General features: G+C 40.5%; 1 protein-coding gene across 6 annotated transcripts in view; it reads right to left on the reverse strand.

Moving 5' to 3' along the window:
• The window catches only part of TNRC6A (trinucleotide repeat containing adaptor 6A), a 41,345-nt gene that overhangs the window by 17,658 nt on the left and 10,694 nt on the right, over window positions 1–12,993 (reverse strand). For 4 of the 6 annotated variants that reach the window (XM_065732688.1, XM_065732686.1, XM_065732685.1 and 1 more), the window contains 3 exons: window positions 11,028–11,049; window positions 4,632–4,967; window positions 2,291–2,338 (listed from right to left, as the gene is read on the reverse strand). In XM_065732688.1, coding sequence (XP_065588760.1) covers window positions 2,291–2,338; window positions 4,632–4,967; window positions 11,028–11,049 — 406 coding nt within the window. The remainder of the gene's footprint in view (window positions 1–2,290; window positions 2,339–4,631; window positions 4,968–11,027; window positions 11,050–12,993) is intronic. The other 2 variants (XM_065732691.1, XM_065732689.1) reach the window with 1 other exon arrangement.

Raw genomic sequence — 12,993 nt, forward strand, 5'->3', positions numbered from 1 at the left:
CAGTGTACTCCAATCCCCCACAGACTGCACCTAGTTCTATTAAAATATTAATAAAACCTTATTTGAAACTGCCACCTACACTGAGGTTAAAACATACACAAGATAGGACTTTTTGTAATAACACTGTTCAAAACACAGGAAGCATCTAGAGATAGATAGGCAGAAACCTGTCCTCAGCACTGATTCCACTGCAAGAGGGGCTGATGAGGTTTGTCATGGTATGAGTGACTGAACTGAGGAGAAACGAGGGTGATGTCAATATTAAAAGAGACCTCATCTCAGTGCTTCTGCCTCTCAAAAGGAACTTGAGAATACCACAAGAATGAGGAAAACCCTATATAAAACATTTTTAATTAGAATAACAAATCTGAAGCACTACATGACTTGACTCTACAACTCCATGCCCCTGGAGGAGGGAACCACACAGCATCCTTGGGAGAACTGGAAGGCATTCATTCAGAATAACATAACCTAAAACCTGCTCACTGATATGTCACTGAAAAAAACACTGTAGTACTCGAGCAGCTGTTCAAGATTTCAAACCTCACACTGATATTTTAGAAGATGACATTTAAATTACATTAAAAGATTAATCAAAGAGCTGTCTGCATTTGCTTAAACAAGAGAAGCATGAGTACCAAAAAGTAGTCCTAACAAAACACCACCTTGTTACATACATGCATACATCAACTTTAAAAAAAAAAAAACAGCATGGAAATACACAGATAGGTGGCAAGCAGTCTGAACTCAGTGTGAAGAGATACTGGCTATGACTACAAGCCAGAGTGAAATGGCAACAAACCCTAATTTGCACAGCAAGAGATATATAGAAAGAATTCCTGTATTTATTGAAATCTATTATATTAACGTAGATGCAATACAGGTTGTGACAAGCACAATGCATAAGCATGGTGTAATTTAATTTCCATCCATCCAGACACCCATTCTATTACCAGTAGAACTACCTTGGCTAATAATCTTTTTCCTGGACACAAGTACGTATCAGTGATTTCATATGATACACTGTTCTGAAATGCTCCTGTTCAAATCTCCACAACTCACAAACTCCCAAAATAAAAAAAATGCAAACTCTGAGGAAGTTAGCTATTCTCTGACTTCTCATCTGGCAGACAGCACAAAAACACCCTAAAAACTGAACAACTACCTGCATGAGGTGCACTGTAAAATCAGTCAACAGCAGTCAACAGTTTTACCAGGTATTGTCTAACAGAGCTCTGTTGTTGGTCGTGGTCTTAAGTACCACCACACTGTTTATACACTGTAGGATTGAGATGCATCATATTCTGCTCTCTCTGCCTCCTTTTTCAGTACAGAACTGTGGTATGTATACAGTATGGTTCATACTATACCTTCCCAGTTATTTTTTGTCCTTATGAAAAGATGCACTTCAGTAAACAAGCTAAAAAGCACACTTGTTAAGAGGTGACAAAACCAAAACCCAAAATAGCCCCCACAGTGTTTGTTAACCTTGGGTATCAGTTTCTCTGTAGTGCAGAAGGTCCTGAAGTCTGGTTCTGTCTTTTTGAAGAACTCAAGCCCAAGAACTAGGAGGCTGAGCTGCCTGTTTCTGACAGATCTCTGCCAACAAAGGGCAGGAGAGCCACCAGGACAAGGATACCGTGTCTGTGTCAAACTGGCAGCTCTCCCCTAGGGCCAGCCCTGCACTCTCCTCCTTCTGGCCCTCCCCGACCCATGCAACACCATGAGCTGCAGCTTGCCCACCCTCTGGCAAGTAAGTAGCCCTCAGCTAAGTTACCTAAACACCAGGAGCTTCTCACAGCCTCAATTAGCATGCAATACACACAGCTGCAGCCCCAGGTACAGACAGCCCAGCACTAACTGGGCACTGGGAATTGGAAGGTCCCCAGACTGGGACTGTGATCACTTCCTCCCCATGCTGTGAAATGCCTCTGATACAAAACAACCTTGCATAAATTATTCACTTCAACATCCAGAGACAACAAACAGAGAGATTAAAAAAAGCAAAAAATCCTTATATTTTAGAGCTAAGCTGCTGCATATCCTAGTCTTCAAAAAACAACAAAAAAAATCTGTGTGAATTCTAACATTTTAGAAAATTTAAAATGTTTACTGAAGTGTAATACGTTATTGCACACAAAGTATACATAAGTGAGACATTCACACAGCACATGTTATTGAAAAGACGTAAGCCAAAGAACCAAAAAGAAAAAATCAGACAGAACTGTGTGAGACATTAACTGCTACAAACACATGTAGTGTGAAAAAAGGTGAGATTTAAATGGCTAACCTGACTGGTTAGGGGAGTGGCTCACCAAGTCCCGAATGGGAGGCATGCCTACAAAAAAAAAATAAAAATAAAAAATAAAAAGCAAGAAAATTACAGAAGCACTACTTATGTAACTCAGAGCTTTGAGATCCTGAACCACTTTTTAATTCTAAACCACCTATTAGCATCTGTTTTTGGGAGAGATTTCTCTTGAGAAAGCCATCTCTCAATTTTATCAATTGCCATGCCACAGCTCAGAACACAGCACAAGGGGACACAGGCTGATAAAAAAAATAAAATCAGTCCTACACATGGGCCAGATTAAGTAGAAATTCTGCAGGTTTTACTACGTATTTCCACTAGTAGTTAGTTTTTATACATTTGACATTTAATTAGCCAATTTGAGACATCCTTGATTTTAAAAGTTTGATTTATATAAGAAGGAGCACATTTTCACTTGGAAATCATAACTGTTACATTTAAGGCAACGTTTCCTAAATTAAGTCTATCTTTATTTCTACAAACTGCCAAACTCAACTGCTCACTTCTTCCCTTACTCCTAGAGTACACAAAAAAAAGAACAAAAACCAAAAACCACACCAACATAAGTCACATGAAGAATTCTGTTTCCAAAGGCTCTGACTATAAATTAGCTGCACCACTGCAAGATGTGTAAGAATAAAGTGAGAGTGACTTATGTCAGCAAAGGAATCAAAGTAACAGCCTGGACAGAAGCCAGGATCCTGACAGCTCTCTTGAATTCTCTTATATCTCACAGTTACTTATAACTACTGCTGGCAAATATTTTAGGTAACTATACAAATCATTTTATTGTGGAATAACCACCTGGCTATTCTGATGTGAAACAAAACATAAAGGCAAGCAAACATACCAAGGTAGCAGTCAAGACCCTCCTTTCACGTGAACTTTACACATTGAGGGAAGTTCAGTACTGCAATCACTTGAATTCAGTATGAAAATGTTCTGGTAAAGAGTTACTTATGTAGATTTCTTAAAATAACCATGTTGGTACAAGACTATCTCTTTTCAAAGGAGCACATGGCACTGCAGATCTTTGTATTTAACATGTGCAATCAAGTACTTTTTTGCCTATTTATTTAAGGAAACCTGTAAGTTTAGCAGTTCTTGCGTTGCCTGGCTTTTACAAATCACCTACTCAAAATTAGAAAAAAACCTGAAGAGATCCTACTCCAGGGTATAACAGAGAAGGACTGGTTGGAGTCTAAAAGAGGAACTGTGGAAGCCAAGACTAAGACAAGTAACACTACTTCCTTCCAGCTCCAAAGGAATTAAAGTACTCTTGCATGATGCTGGACTATTGCCACCTCTACATTACTTCACAAGCAATTCATCAGATTAGACTCTGAAACGATTACAGAAAGACAGCACTGAAAAAAATCACTCTCTTTTATAGTAATCTTTCCTACATATCTCAAACCACATCCCAGACACACATTATTCCTGATTCTACCAGACAAAAGAACTTTCAAGCACACACGTACACAGCACAGACAGAAGTGAGACCTTGGCCTCCCAGTGCCACCTGCCAAATCTGACCAGTCCACCTTGCACATGCAGGAATGCACCAAGAACAGTTCACAATTTAAAAACATCAAGCATCACAGTGACTGACAGGACACTAAAGATAGTGCAATTCTTTTGTAAGACGGGAAGATAATTTGGCCAACATTTCTCTCTCCTAAAAGGCTCTTACAATCTTTTGGTTACTCGTTGGACGTGCAGATCTACTATTCAAATACTGTATGGACTTTACGTTCCCTTCCAACCCAAGCTGCTCACTGATTCTAGGATTTTCTAAGACAATTAAGCTGCAGGTTAACAAAAAGAAAAACCAGACCTAACAACAAAAACAATTTGGATATTCTAAGATACTGTAACCCATTCATTTCTAAGTCTGGAAAAAAAAAGTCTGAGAAACAACTCAATGTTTTGGAAATTGAAAGACCAATCTTTCTGAGATACGTGTATCAAAACTGAATGCAATTCTTAGTACCATTATCAAACTTGAATCAATTATTAGGATAAAGAACAGAAATTCATAATGCATAGCAGTCATCCCCTTGGCTTCAATATTTGTTCAAAAACAGGTATGCATCTGCTGTGCACCACCAGCAACAATGTCCAACTAAGATGCCTTTAGTTTCAGACAAACTTGCACAAAGATGGCTGAAATTATCCTGTAATTTTGAATATTAAGCTACAACACCAGAGAATGTCTCATTAGGCCACAGCTTACATGTGAAAGTACAAGCTGCTCATTGACAATCCCATTTCAAGTATCCAGCTCTGACTAAAAACAACCAAGGCACCTGCCCCTCACCTGGCTGCTTTTTGCTGCTGTTCAGCACCTCTCCGTTGGTCACCGGCTGTTTGCTTGTGACAGCGCTGCCTCCCGACTGGCCGTTTAATACTTTAGGAGTAGATCCCAGGTTTGCAGCTATAACTGGTAACTGCTGACCTCGTTTCAGAAGCTGTTTCTGTTCCTGGTGTCGAAATCGCGGTGGTACTTCACGAGGAGGGTATCGAGGCAAGGTTTGCTGCTGCTGATTGTTGGCTGTGGCCCGCTTGGCATTATTATTAGTGCTGGTTGCTGTGGAAGTGCCGTTAGAGGTGACAGGCTGAGGCTGGCTTACACTTGTCTTGGTTTGTTCTGGCACTACCCCCACCCCCAAAAAAAAGAAAGTTAGACAAAGTTATTCATCAGAATTGTAACTTTAAAAACTCAACGCTAAGCAGATATTCTTAGATATGTTGACATATCGTGCAATGGCAACTATTTTTTTTTTCTGATTATAATTTTAACTCACTCCTATTATCCCATAGTCACACAGCCTTAACAGCACAGGCCTGGATGAAGCAATGTCTCACTATCCCTTCCAGCAAAGGTAAAGCATGCTACTACTACAAAACCTTCTACAGTTATTTCCAGATAAATCAGAGAATCCTTAGAACGGGAAGGGACCTCTGAAGTAGTTCAACTCCCCTGCAACAAACAGAGAAACCACAGCTAGATCAGCTTGTCCAGGGCCTGATCCAGGCTCCCCATGAAAGTCTCCAGGGATGGGGCATCACCACGTATCTGGGCAGCCTGTTCCAGTACCTCACCACCCTCACTGTAAAATATTGTTTCCTTATATCCAACCTAAATCTCTCCTCTCTGAGCTTGAAGCCATTTCCACTTGTTCTATCACCACAGACCCTGCTAAAGAATCTGTCCCCATCTTTGCTGTAGTTCCCCTTAGATAAAGGAAAGGTGTTACGTTGGCCCATTTTGGTATTAAACCTTATGTTAAAATAGTTAAACACTAAAAATAGAACTTTTATTCTAATGGGAAACTTAAAAGTGTTATGTATACAAAAAGTTATGATCTTGGAGGAAAAGGAGGCGAACAGGACACTCAGAATAAAATGTCACTTAAGACTCAGCAGCTGCTTTGTGTTTTAATGAAATATTCTATTTAGGCTACTCAACAAAAATGGGCATGAGCCATTGCTTCCCAGGAGGCCCTTCGGCACAAGTCCTGGGGGTGGAGAGGAGCAGCACTCCGGCACTCTGACAGCGCTGACCCTCTGCTCCCTATTTCACAGCTGGCTGGAGAAGGATAGAACTACGGGAGGGACAGCCCAGACATGAGTCAATTTAAAGCACAGGGGATGCAGAATAGAAGATATTCAAAACCCTGCAGATAAATTGGAGCTGATAAAAATTACCAGCACCGTATCAGATTCCATCCATTCGAGTTGTTGCCTACATTCAATAAGTGGATAATTCAAATTCCGTACTGTATGCATCAAAAACATTGTGCACAACAACACATTTAGATCGAAACTCAATTTCATTAAAGCAAATCTTACACAACCATGTTTCCACTCAGTGCTTTCAATATTTCCTGGTTTAGAAGCAAGAGAACTGAAAAATAGCTGAGCATATTTTATTGTTGTTGTTTGTCTGTTTTAGCAAATACCTCAGAGCCCGTGAGCAGCCCAAGGCAATAGCAGCTATCACATTCCTGTGGCCTAGGTACCGCAGTAAGCTTTGAAATTAAAAAGTTCCCTTCATATAGCACAATCTGTGCAGCCGACGGGCAGACCTCAGACCTCAGCTCTGTGATCTGTCAGCACACCTTCTGCCACAACTGGTTCATGCTAATTGCAGGGGTTCCTCTGCAGCGCAGCCCACACCTGAGGCGTGCTGACAGCAATAACACAACAACCGCTTTTTGCGGCGAGCACTCCGTTACTGAGCCAAAGCCGTCGCACAGTAACAGCAACGCTGAAGGTCACACACAGCTCCTACAGCCCTCAGCACACTGCGTGTGACAGCTCTTAGTTTAACTGCCAACTTCAGTGGAAAGCATCCCCCACCTGGAAGAGATTCTGAACGCCACACGTAAGACCATCAGCGAAAGGTTCACTTCTCTTACATCTCTATTCACGTGTGATTGCTCCTCCCAGATGAAATAAAATTGTTTCTGTACGACACTGCACGAGACATCCACAGATGAAAGCCATACGTTCAGGGCACTGCTGCGACACAGCAATACTAATAGTTCCCTTTCCTAATTATTGCTGCTTTAAGACTAAGCGCTTACTACTAAAGATCTAATCGACTTTCAGATCATCAAACCACTTTCAACTGTAAAAGAGTGCACATAACAACCAGGCTACTTTCTGCCAAGCCACCCTGGGGCTACAAAATCAACAAGAAATCCCAAACAGTTTAAGAAAACTATATTTCTCTCCTACTGTGTATTAATTCACTTAAGAAATACAGTATTCTTCATATTTTGATCAGCAAGCTAAACAGAAAATCTTACCAGATAATACAGTTATACTAAACTGGGCAGAGTTCTTATTTGTACGTTAACTTCAAACTGAAGTTCATCAAAAGTGCTTTTAGGCGCAACAGAATTACCTCATCTTCGCTTCCCCAAGCACCACAGAGTAAGTTTAAAGCTACACAATTTACCCTGCCCCAACAGCTCCTGCTCTGCAACTTCCCAGAAGAGCAAATAATAGATAATATTCTGATAAAGCCTCTAGAAATCCCAACACCTCTCAAGCCTCAGCATTTCTAGTTTCTTATAAACAAGTTGCTTGCTTAATAACAGTTTTGCACAGCAGCATTCTATTCTGAACCATAGTAAAGCAGAACGGTAGCATTATTAGCAAACTATCACAGCTAATTTACTTGCCAAATAACACCATTTTACAGAAAGGAATAATATCAAAATCACAGATTTTTATAAAGAACAAACCTGCTGAGCACGCACAGAGCAGGGATGGTGAAGTTAAAGTTTACAGAGATTCCAAAGACAGACGCTTCCAACTTGTGTTGCTTTCCCACTCTGCAGATTTCATTAGAAAATGGAGGAGAAGCATGGTGTCATTTTACTGCTACAGGAGTGCTGCCTGCCAACTCCTCCTGGAGTAGGGGCCCAGTGACTTAAACTCCCCCTCCAATAAAAAAAAAAATGGCAGCTGTCTGAATAACTTCGGTGCAGATGGAAAACAGTTTCTCACTCGCACAAAATCAGCTTACAAAGATCAAACCGTCTCCTAAACCACACAAAGAGCAGCACCGAGCTGTCATTTAAACGTTTCTTCTCGCTGCTGCTTAAGCTGACCCCTTAAAAATGTATTGTAACACACTCTCCCTGCACGTCATGCCCCAAAGAGTTGTCAGTGCTGGAATGCTGAAGGGCAAACAGAGGAAGTCTGGCTTTCAAGCTGACACACGTAAGATGTAGTGCTAGAATTTTCGTTGTGGAAAAATGGCCGCAGCTGTAAGCTCAGCTAGCTGATCTGGAAAATATCTCACTGTTTGCCAATTCATTAACCCCTGAAGATCCGCACAAAGGTGAGTTCGATGCCATTTATATGAGCAGTTTTAGCAGCAGGCACTTACTGCTCTGTTCATTTCAGCTATTTACTTGCAACGTTTAAAAGCTAACGTAAGAGTTTTTGCAACCAGGTAAAGCAGAGTTAAGCAGACGAAAAAAAGCCCCACGCCCAACAAAAACAGAAGGCTCAGTGTGCTCGGGCAACTCTGCTTCACGGAGAAGAAAACGAATAAGAAGTTTCCATGGTGGGAAATATGAGTCAAAGATTTCAATTCCACACCCAGCTATTTTTAAAAGCACTTTCTGTTTCAGTGGCTGATTCAAAGTTTATTCCGTTCTGCAACAGAAGTTAGCCTTTACGCCTGTGCCTTCCACAAAGCAAGGAAGCAAAGGAATTCTGGAGACTGACAGATGTTTTCAGTTCTAGCTTTACTGTTTTGCAAAGCACTAAAATATTCAGAGCAAATACACCACGACAACAGCATCCACACACACATTAGCGCTCAGCTTTTGTGAGTTCTTTAATGACATACATAATGCCGTAGTGAAAGTCTGACTCTAATAAAAGATCTCCTAATGAAATCTCCCTTTCTGCAGCAGCACCTCACAATTACTGAAGTGAGCACCAAAACCAAAACAAAAGCTTTCTTCTTACGCAGCACTCTGCTGCTCAGCGCATCGCTAGCTGCTCCTGGCTATGGCGTGGTTTGCAGATGCCTGTTTCAGGAGAAATCCTGGGGAAAAGGATTGATTTATCTGTCCCTAGCAGTACTAACATCAAACACAGCAAAAATACCTATTTGGGGACATTGGAGGGAACACCAGAACAATTGTTGAGAATACTATAGAGCTGTTAAGGAAGGACCTTCAAGTGATACTCATTGTTTTCTAAAACGCCAACACAAGAGTACTTGGAGGGCACTTGTCAAGATAGGGATTTGTTCTGCTGGCTGTTGCACAGAGAAACCTTCCTCTTCACAGCTACCCAATGCATTCATCTTCAACTCATGTGAACACCATCTTCCTCCTTTTGATAAACCCAGATGCACAGAACTAGACAGGCTAGAATATTTTGAGATCCGCAGGAATGAAATGCATGCATTTTTAATGACAGTACTACAGTGTTAAATGCTGTTTGTACCGAAAACATTTACATTGGCACTTTCTTCACTACTTCCATTCTCAGTCCTGAACAGGAAAAAATCAGCACCACTGACTCCTTTAGAAGGTACTCTTATAATTTACATGTACACTGACAGCTACTGGTGCAATAGCAATTTCTGCCTTAGCTAAAAAAAAAACCAAAACATTTTGGAAACACCCAAGCTACACTAAAAAATAAAGACAGAACCTCAATGCTCCACACCCCCCTGGAACTGGCTAGTTTTCTGAAAGAAAGAACATAATTCTGAATTATTTAGAGATCCTATACTCCTGTATTTTATCTTCAGCTCATGCACAAAATAAATAATTTAAGACATTAACGCGATGGAAACTCGGAGACTTAATGAAACATTAATTTGCATCCTGAATACAAGCAGGCAGACAAGGAAAAGAGTTAGGTGCAACACAAGCAACAAATTTTGTTCCTATAGAAACTGCTGCAAAAAGTTGCACACACGAGTCCCACAATGCCCATACTTCTTCAGGGGAATGCCAGCTTGTGCTTCCTCCACAACTCTCAATTCCCACTACGCTTGCTGAAACACCCTTTTAATAACACAGTTACACTTCCATTCCGTAAACAACACCAGGTCTCCAAAGAGAAAGCAAACAAACAAACAAAAAGAGAGCATTTAATTTCATCCTTCAGAAGAAAGGCATTTTCCCACCGCGTGAAGCCTCCCCCCACGTGCCCCACCCCATCACGCTGCTTTTAGCCACTTGCTGCTCCAGGGCCACCCCTAACGCAATGCCAGACCATCCGAGCACACAGGTCAGATGTTCATTCAAAATGGACGTTATTATTTAAAGCTGAGTATTGTATCATTCTTCCTCCCTCGCTATTTTGTTTCCCCAGACATACTTTACCACTTTAGAATACGAACACATACTTCCACAATTCTTTAGAGCTGGAATACCCTCACAGAAACTTCCTGGTAGGCGCAGCGTATCCTGCACCACTTTGCCACCCTCACACCACAGCAGTGTATCCAACACGTTCCACTTTTCAGCAATAACTGCAGCAATGCTGAACAGGGTTTCCAAGCTCTGGTTTCTAACACTGCTCAAGTTATTACATTAAACCCAATGTTCCCACAAAAAAGCAATTTGAGAAGCACACCATGCAATTGAGTATGTGATTGTTATTCACTTTCCAACCAACTTAAAAAGAAAGTGAATAGGATTTTTCCGTTGCTTATAGAAGGAACAGAGAATTTATAAACCTATGGGAACAAGAGCATTCCCAGCCTGCACCCAACAGCTACGTTACAGCTTCTACAGTACAGATCACTTTGTCAGGATCAACCTTCCACGTGCTGTTACCAGTTACGACTGGACACACCAATCACTTATCAACTGCTCCTAGCCCCGTTTATGTGTAAAATATTTGGGTACTACATTTGAACAGATCTATTCAGTGGGACTGTAAGCAGTCAGACTAGAAGAGCAAAAAGAAAAAAGCAATTAAAGAGAAGATCTTGAGGTATTACATATTTGCTCAGTGCCGTGTAAGTAATTAAGAATGGAAAGGGGGAGGATGAGAAAAATTCCAATTCCTGGAAGAAACCACTGCCCATTACTCTTCTATGAAACATGGCAATTAAATCTCAGAGATCCCATTTTCCAGCAACTTTCAGCTGAGCCACGTGATTCACCGTATTTAAAAATGCAGAAACATTAAACAGAGAAAAAACTCTAAAGTAACTTACCTTTGATTTTTTGTTCAATGGCCTAGAATAAGAAAGAAGAAGCGTCAGTGATTTGCACAGATAACAGGAAAAGCCACACATACACACGCTACTTACACAAGCAATGTTAGCTTATGATTTTTCTCCTTTAAAAGAAATTATCTACATCGGAACCTTCTGCTTCTTCCTAACCAACCCTGCCTATTATTCCTCATGCCTGGAAAGCTGCTAAAATGTTACAGAAGACAAAATTTATTTGAGAGAAAAGCACGTGAAACGGACTAAATTAAACTTACTAATTAACCTGTTTGAAGTGAGCTAAAAACTGCCTGGAAGCAAGGAAGCCCCAGCACTTCTCATGCAGAATACAGTGGGGAAAGAAGAGGGAGGAACACAAATCCAAAGGAGGTAAAGTAAATGCCAGAGCTTTCAGTCTTTCATTTCCACAATTCAATCTGTTGCTCCTGTGACAGTGGCAAGACAGGAGATCTATTGAAATAAAGCTTCCTGGAATAAAAATGAGGATAGAAACATCTCTTGTACGGGAACACATCCTAACAGCGTGGTTTTAACTAGAAACGTGAGTGAAACACTTCATATGAGATCTCTCAGAAGCAGAAATCAGTTCTTCCCAGCTGAAAAGCCTTCATAATTATCACTTCTAAAATGCTTTATATTGCTAAAACAGAATGAGACTCAATCTGATAGGGTCACTTCGGTAACTGTATACAAACTGTCAGAATTATGGCATTGCATGTATTTGTATGACACTAAGTCATCTGCAGCAACATTTAGGCTCTGCTTATCTCTAGTTAAAACCCTGAGAGAAAAAGAAAGAGCATGTGCAAACAAAAAATTCATTCACTAACTTGGTTATGTTTAGATATTAACACTCTTAGGGCTGACACTGAAAGAATATTCATTACCCTTTCGTGTTATGCACTCACTTCTCTGGAAATTAACAGTACATCAACAGAAAAACACTTCAATTTCTTGGAGTGGCAAAGACACATCCAAAAATTTGCTTCACTGTCTCAATGCAGCCCTGTGCTCCCAAGAAAGATTTATTGTAAAAAAAAAAAATTATGCTGTTTAGAGCCTGATAAAAATAGCTACACTAAGATGTCTGTAAAATCTCCTCTGAAGAAAATCCACTCTACTAACGGTAATGCATCACCCACTGGAATAAAGAGAGCACAGAAAAAACAATGGCTGCTTATGTGAGTGCCTCTAAAAACCAGATCCCATTCATTTCCAGTTTGCCTGCTTACCCTTATCACCCTGACTCCAATATCATTGCTTCTCTTCCTCGTTTTCCAAAGGCAGCTTCAGTACCTGCAGCCACTATATAACACCACAACTGACTTTATTTAACCAATGTTGTTAACAAAAAAAAAAAAAAATTAGTTTGAAGTTTTCTTTGCACTTGGAACTCCAGGATAGCTGATGCACAACAGATGGTTCTGAACACCCCAAAGTACATTTCTTATGGTCACAAAAAGGTTCATGGAATACAAAGGTTGATGTCCTGCAAAATCTGCTCTGCACCAGGATGCAAGCACCACTCAAAGGAACAGATGTTCTGTAAGCCAAGTGTCACACATCCACAACCACTGCTGATCTCCCACAGCACTGCCTTTTACTTTCAGTTATTAAAGGACTACAGGTATACACAAGAACAAGCATTAGCTTTCCCCTCCATTAGCTGGCACTTGGTTATGCACGCCTAAGACTGATAACACCAAACAGTAAGTTCTGAAGAGATCAAACAGAAAAAAATTATAAGACAAAATGAGCAGTTTTGGGCAAACTGAAACTACTCACAAATACAAAGGAACAGATAAAAATCCCACAGAACGTTTGAGAGCTGATTTAATAAGTTCACCATTTATATCTTGAATCAAGCCACAGCTGTACTAGGACTATTTTACTATTGTGTCTTTTAAACAGTTAACTGGCAGTTGTTTGTTACTGTGGTTTCTCAGAC

Source organism: Cyrtonyx montezumae, unplaced genomic scaffold, assembly GCF_038088225.1.
Source record: "Cyrtonyx montezumae isolate F1298 unplaced genomic scaffold, pur_monq_1.0 scaffold_16, whole genome shotgun sequence".
In the NCBI taxonomy this organism is placed as follows: domain Eukaryota; kingdom Metazoa; phylum Chordata; class Aves; order Galliformes; family Odontophoridae; genus Cyrtonyx; species Cyrtonyx montezumae.